The sequence below is a fragment of the Saccoglossus kowalevskii genome, chromosome 7 (genome assembly GCF_978046115.1).
Source record: "Saccoglossus kowalevskii chromosome 7, keSacKowa6.1, whole genome shotgun sequence".
NCBI lineage: Eukaryota > Metazoa > Hemichordata > Enteropneusta > Harrimaniidae > Saccoglossus > Saccoglossus kowalevskii.
In genome coordinates, this window is record NC_140647.1 from 23,343,376 (window position 1) to 23,355,816 (window position 12,441).

The window sequence follows — 12,441 nt, forward strand, 5'->3', positions numbered from 1 at the left end:
ATAGGCATGGTATGTTGTACTTCCAGCTCATAGACATGGTGGGTTGGACTGCCAACATAAATGCAAGGTGGGTTGGATTGCCAACTTATAGACATGGTGGGTTGGACTTCCAACTTATAGACACGATGGGTTGGACTTCCAACTTATAGACATGGTGGGTTGGACTGCCAACTTATAGACATGGTGGGTTGGGCTGCCAACTTATAGGCATGGTGGATTGGACTGCCAACTTATAGGCATGGTTGGTTGGAGTGTCAATTTTAACTTATATGCATGGTGGGTTGGACTGCCAACTTATAGGCATGGTGGGTTGGACTGCCAACTTATAGGCATGGTGGGTTGGACTGCCAGCTTATAGGCATGGTGGATTGGACTCCCAACTTATAGGCATTGTGGGGTGGGCTTCCAACTTATAGGTATGGTGGGTTGGATTGCCAACTTATGGGCATGGTGGGTTGGGCTGCCAACTTATAGGCATGGTGGATTGGACTGCCAACTTATAGGCATGGTGGGTTGGACTGTCAACTTATAGGCATGGTGGGGTGGACTGCCAACTTATTGACATGGTGGTTTGGACTTCCAACTTGTAGGCATGGTGGGTTGGACTTCCAACTTGTAGGCAGAGTGGGTTGAACTTCCAACTTATAGACATGGTGGGTTGGACTGCCAACTTGTAGGCATGGTGGGTCGAACTTCTAACCTATAGACATGGTGGGTTGGACTGCCAACTTATAAGCACGGTGGGTTGGACTTCTAACATTTAGACATAGATGGTTGGACTGCGAACTTATAGGCATGGTGGGTTGGACTGCTAACTTACAGACATGGTGGGTTTGACTGCCAATTTATAGGCATGGTGGGTTGTACTTCCAACTTATAGACATGGTGGGTTGGACTGCGAACTTATAGGCATGGTGGATTGGACTGCCAACTTATAGGCATGGTGGATTGGACTTCCAACTCATAAACATGGTGGGTTGGACTGCTAACTTATAGACATGGTTGGTTTGACTGCCAATTTATAGGCATGGTGGGTTGTACTTCCAGCTCATAGACATGGTGGGTTGGACTGCCAACATAAAGGCAAGGTGGGTTGGATTGCCAACTTATAGACATGGTGGATTGGACTTCCAACTTATAGACATGGTGGGTTGGACTGCCAACTTATAGGCATGGTGGATTGGACTGCCAACTTATATGCATGGTGGGTTGGACTGCCAACTTATAGACATGGTGGGTTGGACTTTCAACTTATAGACATGGTGGGTTGGACTGCGAACTTATAGGCATGGTGGATTGGACTGCCAACTTATAGGCATGGTGGATTGGACTTCCAACTCATAAACATGGTGGGTTGGACTGCTAACTTATAGACATGGTTGGTTTGACTGCCAATTTATAGGCATGGTGGGTTGTACTTCCAGCTCATAGACATGGTGGGTTGGACTGCCAACATAAAGGCAAGGTGGGTTGGATTGCCAACTTATAGGCATGGTGGGTTGAATTGCCAACTTATAGGCATGGTGTGTTGGACTGCCATCTTATAGGCATAGTGGGTTGGACTGCCAGCTTATAGGCATAGTGGGTTGGACTTTCAACTTGTCGGCATGGTGGGTTGGACTTCCAACTTGTAGGCAGAGTGGGTTGAACTTCCAACTTATAGACATGGTGGGTTGGACTGCCAACTTGTAGGCATGGTGGGTTGAACTTGCAACCTATAGACATGGTGGGTTGGACTGCCAACTTATAAGCACGGTGGTTTGGACTTCTAACTTATAGACATAGTTGGTTGGACTGCCAACTTATAGGCATGGTGGGTTGGACTTCCAACTTGTAGGCAGAGTGGGTTGAACTTCCAACTTATAGACATGGTGGGTTGGACTGCCAACTTGTAGGCATGGTGGGTCGAACTTGCAACCTATAGACATGGTGGGTTGGACTGCCAACTTATAAGCACGGTGGGTTGGACTTCTAACATTTAGACATAGTTGGTTGGACTGCCAACTTATAGGCATGGTGGGTTGGACTTCCAACTTGTAGGCAGAGTGGGTTGAACTTCCAACTTATAGACATGGTGGGTTGGACTGCCAACTTGTAGGCATGGTGGGTTGAACTTGCAACCTATAGACATGGTGGGTTGGACTGCCAACTTATAAGCACGGTGGTTTGGACTTCTAACTTATAGACATAGTTGGTTGGACTGCCAACTTATAGGCATGGTGGGTTGGACTGCTAACTTATAGACATGGTGGGTTTAACTGCCAATTTATAGGCATGGTGGGTTGTACTTCCAACTTAAAGACATGGTGGGTTGGACTGCCAACTTATAGGCATGGTGGATTGGACTGCCAACTTATAGGCATGGTGGATTGGACTTCCAACTTATAAACATGGTGGGTCGGACTGCTAACTTATAGACATGGTGGGTTTGACTGCCAATTTATAGGCATGGTGGGTTGTACTTCCAGCTCATAGACATGGTAGGTTGGACTGCCAACTTATAGACACGATGGGTTGGACTTCCAACTTATAGACACAGTGGGTTGGACTGCCAATTTTACACATGGTAGGTTGGACTGCCAACTTATAGGCATGGTGGATTGGACTGCCAACTTATAGATATGGTGGGTTGGATTGCCAAATTATAGGCATGGTGGGTTGGACTGCCAACTTATAGACATGGTGGGTTGGACTTTCAACTTATAGACATGGTGGGTTGGACTGCTAACTTTTACACATGGTGGTTTGTACTTCCAGCTCATAGATGTGGTAGGTTGGACTGCCAACTTATAGACACGATGGGTTGGACTTCCAACTTATAGACACGGTGGCTTGGACTGCCAATTTTACACATGGTAGGTTGGACTGCCAACTTATAGGCATGGTGGATTGGACTGCCAACTTATAGATATGGTGGGTTGGATTGCCAACTTATAGGCATGGTGGGTTGGACTGCCAACTTATAGACATGTTGGGTTGGACTTTCAACTTATAGACATGGTGGGTTGGACTGCCAACTTGTAGGCATGGTGGGTCGAACTTCTAACCTATAGACATGGTGGGTTGGACTGCCAACTTATAAGCACGGTGGGTTGGACTTCTAACATTTAGACATAGATGGTTGGACTGCGAACTTATAGGCATGGTGGGTTGGACTGCTAACTTACAGACATGGTGGGTTTGACTGCCAATTTATAGGCATGGTGGGTTGTACTTCCAACTTATAGACATGGTGGGTTGGACTGCGAACTTATAGGCATGGTGGATTGGACTGCCAACTTATAGGCATGGTGGATTGGACTTCCAACTCATAAACATGGTGGGTTGGACTGCTAACTTATAGACATGGTTGGTTTGACTGCCAATTTATAGGCATGGTGGGTTGTACTTCCAGCTCATAGACATGGTGGGTTGGACTTCCAACTTATAGACATGGTGGGTTGGACTGCCAACTTATAGGCATGGTGGATTGGACTGCCAACTTATATGCATGGTGGGTTGGACTGCCAACTTATAGACATGGTGGGTTGGACTTTCAACTTATAGACATGGTGGGTTGGACTGCGAACTTATAGGCATGGTGGATTGGACTGCCAACTTATAGGCATGGTGGATTGGACTTCCAACTCATAAACATGGTGGGTTGGACTGCTAACTTATAGACATGGTTGGTTTGACTGCCAATTTATAGGCATGGTGGGTTGTACTTCCAGCTCATAAACATGGTGGGTTGGACTGCCAACATAAAGGCAAGGTGGGTTGGATTGCCAACTTATAGGCATGGTGGGTTGAATTGCCAACTTATAGGCATGGTGTGTTGGACTGCCATCTTATAGGCATAGTGGGTTGGACTGCCAGCTTATAGGCATAGTGGGTTGGACTTTCAACTTGTCGGCATGGTGGGTTGGACTTCCAACTTGTAGGCAGAGTGGGTTGAACTTCCAACTTATAGACATGGTGGGTTGGACTGCCAACTTGTAGGCATGGTGGGTTGAACTTGCAACCTATAGACATGGTGGGTTGGACTGCCAACTTATAAGCACGGTGGTTTGGACTTCTAACTTATAGACATAGTTGGTTGGACTGCCAACTTATAGGCATGGTGGGTTGGACTTCCAACTTGTAGGCAGAGTGGGTTGAACTTCCAACTTATAGACATGGTGGGTTGGACTGCCAACTTGTAGGCATGGTGGGTCGAACTTGCAACCTATAGACATGGTGGGTTGGACTGCCAACTTATAAGCACGGTGGGTTGGACTTCTAACATTTAGACATAGTTGGTTGGACTGCCAACTTATAGGCATGGTGGGTTGGACTTCCAACTTGTAGGCAGAGTGGGTTGAACTTCCAACTTATAGACATGGTGGGTTGGACTGCCAACTTGTAGGCATGGTGGGTTGAACTTGCAACCTATAGACATGGTGGGTTGGACTGCCAACTTATAAGCACGGTGGTTTGGACTTCTAACTTATAGACATAGTTGGTTGGACTGCCAACTTATAGGCATGGTGGGTTGGACTGCTAACTTATAGACATGGTGGGTTTAACTGCCAATTTATAGGCATGGTGGGTTGTACTTCCAACTTAAAGACATGGTGGGTTGGACTGCCAACTTATAGGCATGGTGGATTGGACTGCCAACTTATAGGCATGGTGGATTGGACTTCCAACTTATAAACATGGTGGGTCGGACTGCTAACTTATAGACATGGTGGGTTTGACTGCCAATTTATAGGCATGGTGGGTTGTACTTCCAGCTCATAGACATGGTAGGTTGGACTGCCAACTTATAGACACGATGGGTTGGACTTCCAACTTATAGACACAGTGGGTTGGACTGCCAATTTTACACATGGTAGGTTGGACTGCCAACTTATAGGCATGGTGGATTGGACTGCCAACTTATAGATATGGTGGGTTGGATTGCCAAATTATAGGCATGGTGGGTTGGACTGCCAACTTATAGACATGGTGGGTTGGACTTTCAACTTATAGACATGGTGGGTTGGACTGCTAACTTTTACACATGGTGGTTTGTACTTCCAGCTCATAGACGTTGTAGGTTGGACTGCCAACTTATAGACACGATGGGTTGGACTTCCAACTTATAGACACGGTGGCTTGGACTGCCAATTTTACACATGGTAGGTTGGACTGCCAACTTATAGGCATGGTGGATTGGACTGCCAACTTATAGATATGGTGGGTTGGATTGCCAACTTATAGGCATGGTGGGTTGGACTGCCAACTTATAGACATGGTTGGTTTGACTGCCAATTTATAGGCATGGTGTGTTGTACTTCCAGCTCATAGACATGGTGGGTTGGACTGCCAACATAAATGCAAGGTGGGTTGGATTGCCAACTTATAGACATGGTGGGTTGGACTTCCAACTTATAGACACGATGGGTTGGACTTCCAACTTATAGACATGGTGGGTTGGACTGCCAACTTATAGACATGGTGGGTTGGGCTGCCAACTTATAGGCATGGTGGATTGGACTGCCAACTTATAGGCATGGTTGGTTGGAGTGTCAATTTTAACTTATATGCATGGTGGGTTGGACTGCCAACTTATAGGCATGGTGGGTTGGACTGCCAACTTATAGGCATGGTGGGTTGGACTGCCAGCTTATAGGCATGGTGGATTGGACTCCCAACTTATAGGCATTGTGGGGTGGGCTTCCAACTTATAGGTATGGTGGGTTGGATTGCCAACTTATGGGCATGGTGGGTTGGGCTGCCAACTTATAGGCATGGTGGATTGGACTGCCAACTTATAGGCATGGTGGGTTGGACTGTCAACTTATAGGCATGGTGGGGTGGACTGCCAACTTATTGACATGGTGGTTTGGACTTCCAACTTGTAGGCATGGTGGGTTGGACTTCCAACTTGTAGGCAGAGTGGGTTGAACTTCCAACTTATAGACATGGTGGGTTGGACTGCCAACTTGTAGGCATGGTGGGTCGAACTTCTAACTTATAGACATGGTGGGTTGGACTGCCAACTTATAAGCACGGTGGGTTGGACTTCTAACATTTAGACATAGATGGTTGGACTGCGAACTTATAGGCATGGTGGGTTGGACTGCTAACTTACAGACATGGTGGGTTTGACTGCCAATTTATAGGCATGGTGGGTTGTACTTCCAACTTATAGACATGGTGGGTTGGACTGCGAACTTATAGGCATGGTGGATTGGACTGCCAACTTATAGGCATGGTGGATTGGACTTCCAACTCATAAACATGGTGGGTTGGACTGCTAACTTATAGACATGGTTGGTTTGACTGCCAATTTATAGGCATGGTGGGTTGTACTTCCAGCTCATAGACATGGTGGGTTGGACTGCCAACATAAAGGCAAGGTGGGTTGGATTGCCAACTTATAGGCATGGTGGGTTGGACTTCCAACTTATAGACATGGTGGGTTGGACTGCCAACTTATAGGCATGGTGGATTGGACTGCCAACTTATATGCATGGTGGGTTGGACTGCCAACTTATAGACATGGTGGGTTGGACTTTCAACTTATAGACATGGTGGGTTGGACTGCGAACTTATAGGCATGGTGGATTGGACTGCCAACTTATAGGCATGGTGGATTGGACTTCCAACTCATAAACATGGTGGGTTGGACTGCTAACTTATAGACATGGTTGGTTTGACTGCCAATTTATAGGCATGGTGGGTTGTACTTCCAGCTCATAGACATGGTGGGTTGGACTGCCAACATAAAGGCAAGGTGGGTTGGATTGCCAACTTATAGGCATGGTGGGTTGAATTGCCAACTTATAGGCATGGTGTGTTGGACTGCCATCTTATAGGCATAGTGGGTTGGACTGCCAGCTTATAGGCATAGTGGGTTGGACTTTCAACTTGTCGGCATGGTGGGTTGGACTTCCAACTTGTAGGCAGAGTGGGTTGAACTTCCAACTTATAGACATGGTGGGTTGGACTGCCAACTTGTAGGCATGGTGGGTTGAACTTGCAACCTATAGACATGGTGGGTTGGACTGCCAACTTATAAGCACGGTGGTTTGGACTTCTAACTTATAGACATAGTTGGTTGGACTGCCAACTTATAGGCATGGTGGGTTGGACTTCCAACTTGTAGGCAGAGTGGGTTGAACTTCCAACTTATAGACATGGTGGGTTGGACTGCCAACTTGTAGGCATGGTGGGTCGAACTTGCAACCTATAGACATGGTGGGTTGGACTGCCAACTTATAGGCATGGTGGGTTGGACTGCCAGCTTATAGGCATGGTGGATTGGACTCCCAACTTATAGGCATTGTGGGGTGGGCTTCCAACTTATAGGTATGGTGGGTTGGATTGCCAACTTATGGGCATGGTGGGTTGGGCTGCCAACTTATAGGCATGGTGGATTGGACTGCCAACTTATAGGCATGGTGGGTTGGACTGTCAACTTATAGGCATGGTGGGGTGGACTGCCAACTTATTGACATGGTGGTTTGGACTTCCAACTTGTAGGCATGGTGGGTTGGACTTCCAACTTGTAGGCAGAGTGGGTTGAACTTCCAACTTATAGACATGGTGGGTTGGACTGCCAACTTGTAGGCATGGTGGGTCGAACTTCTAACCTATAGACATGGTGGGTTGGACTGCCAACTTATAAGCACGGTGGGTTGGACTTCTAACATTTAGACATAGATGGTTGGACTGCGAACTTATAGGCATGGTGGGTTGGACTGCTAACTTACAGACATGGTGGGTTTGACTGCCAATTTATAGGCATGGTGGGTTGTACTTCCAACTTATAGACATGGTGGGTTGGACTGCGAACTTATAGGCATGGTGGATTGGACTGCCAACTTATAGGCATGGTGGATTGGACTTCCAACTCATAAACATGGTGGGTTGGACTGCTAACTTATAGACATGGTTGGTTTGACTGCCAATTTATAGGCATGGTGGGTTGTACTTCCAGCTCATAGACATGGTGGGTTGGACTGCCAACATAAAGGCAAGGTGGGTTGGATTGCCAACTTATAGACATGGTGGGTTGGACTTCCAACTTATTGACATGGTGGGTTGGACTGCCAACTTATAGGCATGATGGATTGGACTGCCAACTTATATGCATGGTGGGTTGGACTGCCAACTTATAGACATGGTGGGTTGGACTTTCAACTTATAGACATGGTGGGTTGGACTGCGAACTTATAGGCATGGTGGATTGGACTGCCAACTTATAGGCATGGTGGATTGGACTTCCAACTCATAAACATGGTGGGTTGGACTGCTAACTTATAGACATGGTTGGTTTGACTGCCAATTTATAGGCATGGTGGGTTGTACTTCCAGCTCATAGACATGGTGGGTTGGACTGCCAACATAAAGGCAAGGTGGGTTGGATTGCCAACTTATAGGCATGGTGGGTTGAATTGCCAACTTATAGGCATGGTGTGTTGGACTGCCATCTTATAGGCATAGTGGGTTGGACTGCCAGCTTATAGGCATAGTGGGTTGGACTTTCAACTTGTCGGCATGGTGGGTTGGACTTCCAACTTGTAGGCAGAGTGGGTTGAACTTCCAACTTATAGACATGGTGGGTTGGACTGCCAACTTGTAGGCATGGTGGGTTGAACTTGCAACCTATAGACATGGTGGGTTGGACTGCCAACTTATAAGCACGGTGGTTTGGACTTCTAACTTATAGACATAGTTGGTTGGACTGCCAACTTATAGGCATGGTGGGTTGGACTTCCAACTTGTAGGCAGAGTGGGTTGAACTTCCAACTTATAGACATGGTGGGTTGGACTGCCAACTTGTAGGCATGGTGGGTCGAACTTGCAACCTATAGACATGGTGGGTTGGACTGCCAACTTATAAGCACGGTGGGTTGGACTTCTAACATTTAGACATAGTTGGTTGGACTGCCAACTTATAGGCATGGTGGGTTGGACTTCCAACTTGTAGGCAGAGTGGGTTGAACTTCCAACTTATAGACATGGTGGGTTGGACTGCCAACTTGTAGGCATGGTGGGTTGAACTTGCAACCTATAGACATGGTGGGTTGGACTGCCAACTTATAAGCACGGTGGTTTGGACTTCTAACTTATAGACATAGTTGGTTGGACTGCCAACTTATAGGCATGGTGGGTTGGACTGCTAACTTATAGACATGGTGGGTTTAACTGCCAATTTATAGGCATGGTGGGTTGTACTTCCAACTTAAAGACATGGTGGGTTGGACTGCCAACTTATAGGCATGGTGGATTGGACTGCCAACTTATAGGCATGGTGGATTGGACTTCCAACTTATAAACATGGTGGGTCGGACTGCTAACTTATAGACATGGTGGGTTTGACTGCCAATTTATAGGCATGGTGGGTTGTACTTCCAGCTCATAGACATGGTAGGTTGGACTGCCAACTTATAGACACGATGGGTTGGACTTCCAACTTATAGACACAGTGGGTTGGACTGCCAATTTTACACATGGTAGGTTGGACTGCCAACTTATAGGCATGGTGGATTGGACTGCCAACTTATAGATATGGTGGGTTGGATTGCCAAATTATAGGCATGGTGGGTTGGACTGCCAACTTATAGACATGGTGGGTTGGACTTTCAACTTATAGACATGGTGGGTTGGACTGCTAACTTTTACACATGGTGGTTTGTACTTCCAGCTCATAGATGTGGTAGGTTGGACTGCCAACTTATAGACACGATGGGTTGGACTTCCAACTTATAGACACGGTGGCTTGGACTGCCAATTTTACACATGGTAGGTTGGACTGCCAACTTATAGGCATGGTGGATTGGACTGCCAACTTATAGATATGGTGGGTTGGATTGCCAACTTATAGGCATGGTGGGTTGGACTGCCAACTTATAGACATGTTGGGTTGGACTTTCAACTTATAGACATGGTGGGTTGGACTGCCAACTTTTACACATGGTAGGTTGGACTGCCAACTTATAGGCATGGTAGGTTGGACTGCCAACTTATAGGCATGGTGGATTGGACTGCCAACTTATAGATATGGTGGGTTGGATTGCCAACTTATAGGCATGGTGGGTTGGACTGCCAACTTATAGAGATGGTGGGTTGGACTTTCAACTTATAGACATGGTGGGTTGGACTGCCAACTTTTACACATGGTAGGTTGGACTGCCAACTTATAGGCATGGTGGGTTGGACTGCCAACTTATAGACATGGTGGGTTGAATTGCCAACTAATAGGTATGGTGGATTGGACTGCCAACTTATAGACATGGTGGGTTGGACTGCCAACTTATAGGCATGGTGGGTTGGACTGCCAACTTATAGACATGGTGGGTTGGACTGCCAACTTATAGACATGGTAGGTTGGACTGCCAACTTATAGACATGGTAGGTTGGACTGCCAACTTATAGACATGGTAGGTTGGACTGCCAACTTATAGACATGGTGGGTTGGACTGCCAATTTATAAGCATGGTGGGTTGGACTGCCAACATATAAGCATGGTGGGTTGGACTGCCAACTTATAAGCATGGTGGGTTGGACTGCCAACTTGTAGGCATTGTGGGTTGGACTGCCAACTTATAGACATGGTGGGTTGGACTGCCAACTTATAGGCATGGTGGGTTGGTTACTGGTTAGGTTAGTTATGTTTAGCATGCACAGAAGCCAAATTCAAAACAGTAGTGCATGACTTACTTCATATGTTCAAAAAAAGATTGGAGTGAATACAACTTTATAATATGCTTGAAGAAGCTCACCAGGGGAATGATATGAACTAGCAGTGCAGCCTGGAAATGATGTGCAGAAATGCTGAAAAATAGGTGAAAGTGAAGGTGAAGGAAAATTGATAATGTTAGAATATGATGCACTAACTACCAAGATAGAAAATGAATGGATCTGTGTGTAATTATTATTAATTAACCAAATGTAATCATGGATCTATATGTAAATATGTGCAGGCCCACATGGATCTATGTGTAAATATTTGTAGATCCACATAGATCTATGTGTAAATATGTCTGTACCTCATGAATCTATGTGTAAATGTGTAGACCCAATTGGATCTATATGTAAATATGTGCAGGCCCACATGGATCTATGTGTAAATATTTGTAGATCCACATAGATCTATGTGTAAATATTCTGGACCTCATGAATCTATGTGTAAATGTGTAGACCCAATTGGATCTATGTGTAAATATGTGTAGACCTCCATGGATCTATGTGTAAATATGCGTCGACCAACATGGATCTATGTGTAAATATTCTGGACCTCATGAATCTATGTGTAAATGTGTAGACCCAATTGGATCTATGTGTAAATATGTGTAGACCTCCATGGATCTATGTGTAAATATGCGTCGACCCACATGGATCTATGTGTAAATATGTAGTAAATATGTATGGACCTCACGAATCTATGTGTAATTATGTGTAGACATGGACATCTTACAATCCAATTGTTGTTGTAACATATGGCACGTACTATTCATATGTTGATGCAAAGCTAAAATAGCATATATTCCATAATACAACTTTCATTCTTACCATGGCCAGATTTCTTTCCTGATCCAGTATCAGCAAGAGCCTTGATAACGTTGCCGAGTGTAGTCAATGACTGATTTATCATGCTACCTTCCTTCAGTCGGTCACCAGTAGCACCAGTCTGGTCAGCACGCTCACTGCAAATATTATATAAATGTTGGTTTTGTCTGAATTGCAACATTTTTAAGTATGCTTATATTAAATTTGAATGCACTACTTTTAAAATGTGCTGATACATTAGATTACGTAGTACCAGAATATTTACCTGCCAGCAAGATCTACTAAATTTAAAACAGATGTTTTTGCCAATGACTTTCCTCCCTCAGTTCTTTTCATAACCAGTGTGATGGTGACGATTGTGTGTGCTCGACTGTAACATAATAAAAATGATAAACAAGCATAAATAATGATTTTGTGAGAATAAATTTTATATATAAATTTCACAAGTTAGTTTTGCAGCAATTAGCATTCACTGTATATAGGCTCAATGACTCCCTTAAAAAAATTATTCAAACCAAATCACAAAAATTCAGATGGTTTATTGTCGTTATAACATTATATTTTGGAACCAAATCTTATAATTATGTATGCAATTGACAGATTAAAAATGTAGGTATAGATGTCATATTTTTTTATTATTATTTTTTCTGGCTTTACTTGTTGTAATTAATTTTAAATAAAAACTTAATAACGTTGAGTAAAACAAAATTAATTAGAAATTAATATTTGGAGCATACACCTACATTTGATTTTAATCAGACTGGGAAGTGAATAAGCAACAGTTATGATGATCTCAAGAAAAAGGTAATACTGTATTTGCTCTATTGGTAGAATTTACAGAAATTACAGAGGTGAGTTCGTTTTCAAAATAAGTCATATCAGAGGTACATTACTTGGGCTTTGCAACTACGGTGA

General features: G+C 44.7%; 1 protein-coding gene across 1 annotated transcript in view; it reads right to left on the minus strand.

Annotated features, from left to right (window-relative positions):
- LOC102800477 (kinesin-like protein KIF28) overlaps nucleotides 1-12,441 on the minus strand; it is an 83,021-nt gene that overhangs the window by 66,146 nt on the left and 4,434 nt on the right. The window contains exons 6-7 of the mRNA XM_085501864.1: nucleotides 11,792-11,896; nucleotides 11,530-11,663 (exon numbers count right to left, since the gene is read on the minus strand). Of these exons, the coding sequence (XP_085357990.1) occupies nucleotides 11,530-11,663; nucleotides 11,792-11,896 (239 nt within the window). The remainder of the gene's footprint in view (nucleotides 1-11,529; nucleotides 11,664-11,791; nucleotides 11,897-12,441) is intronic.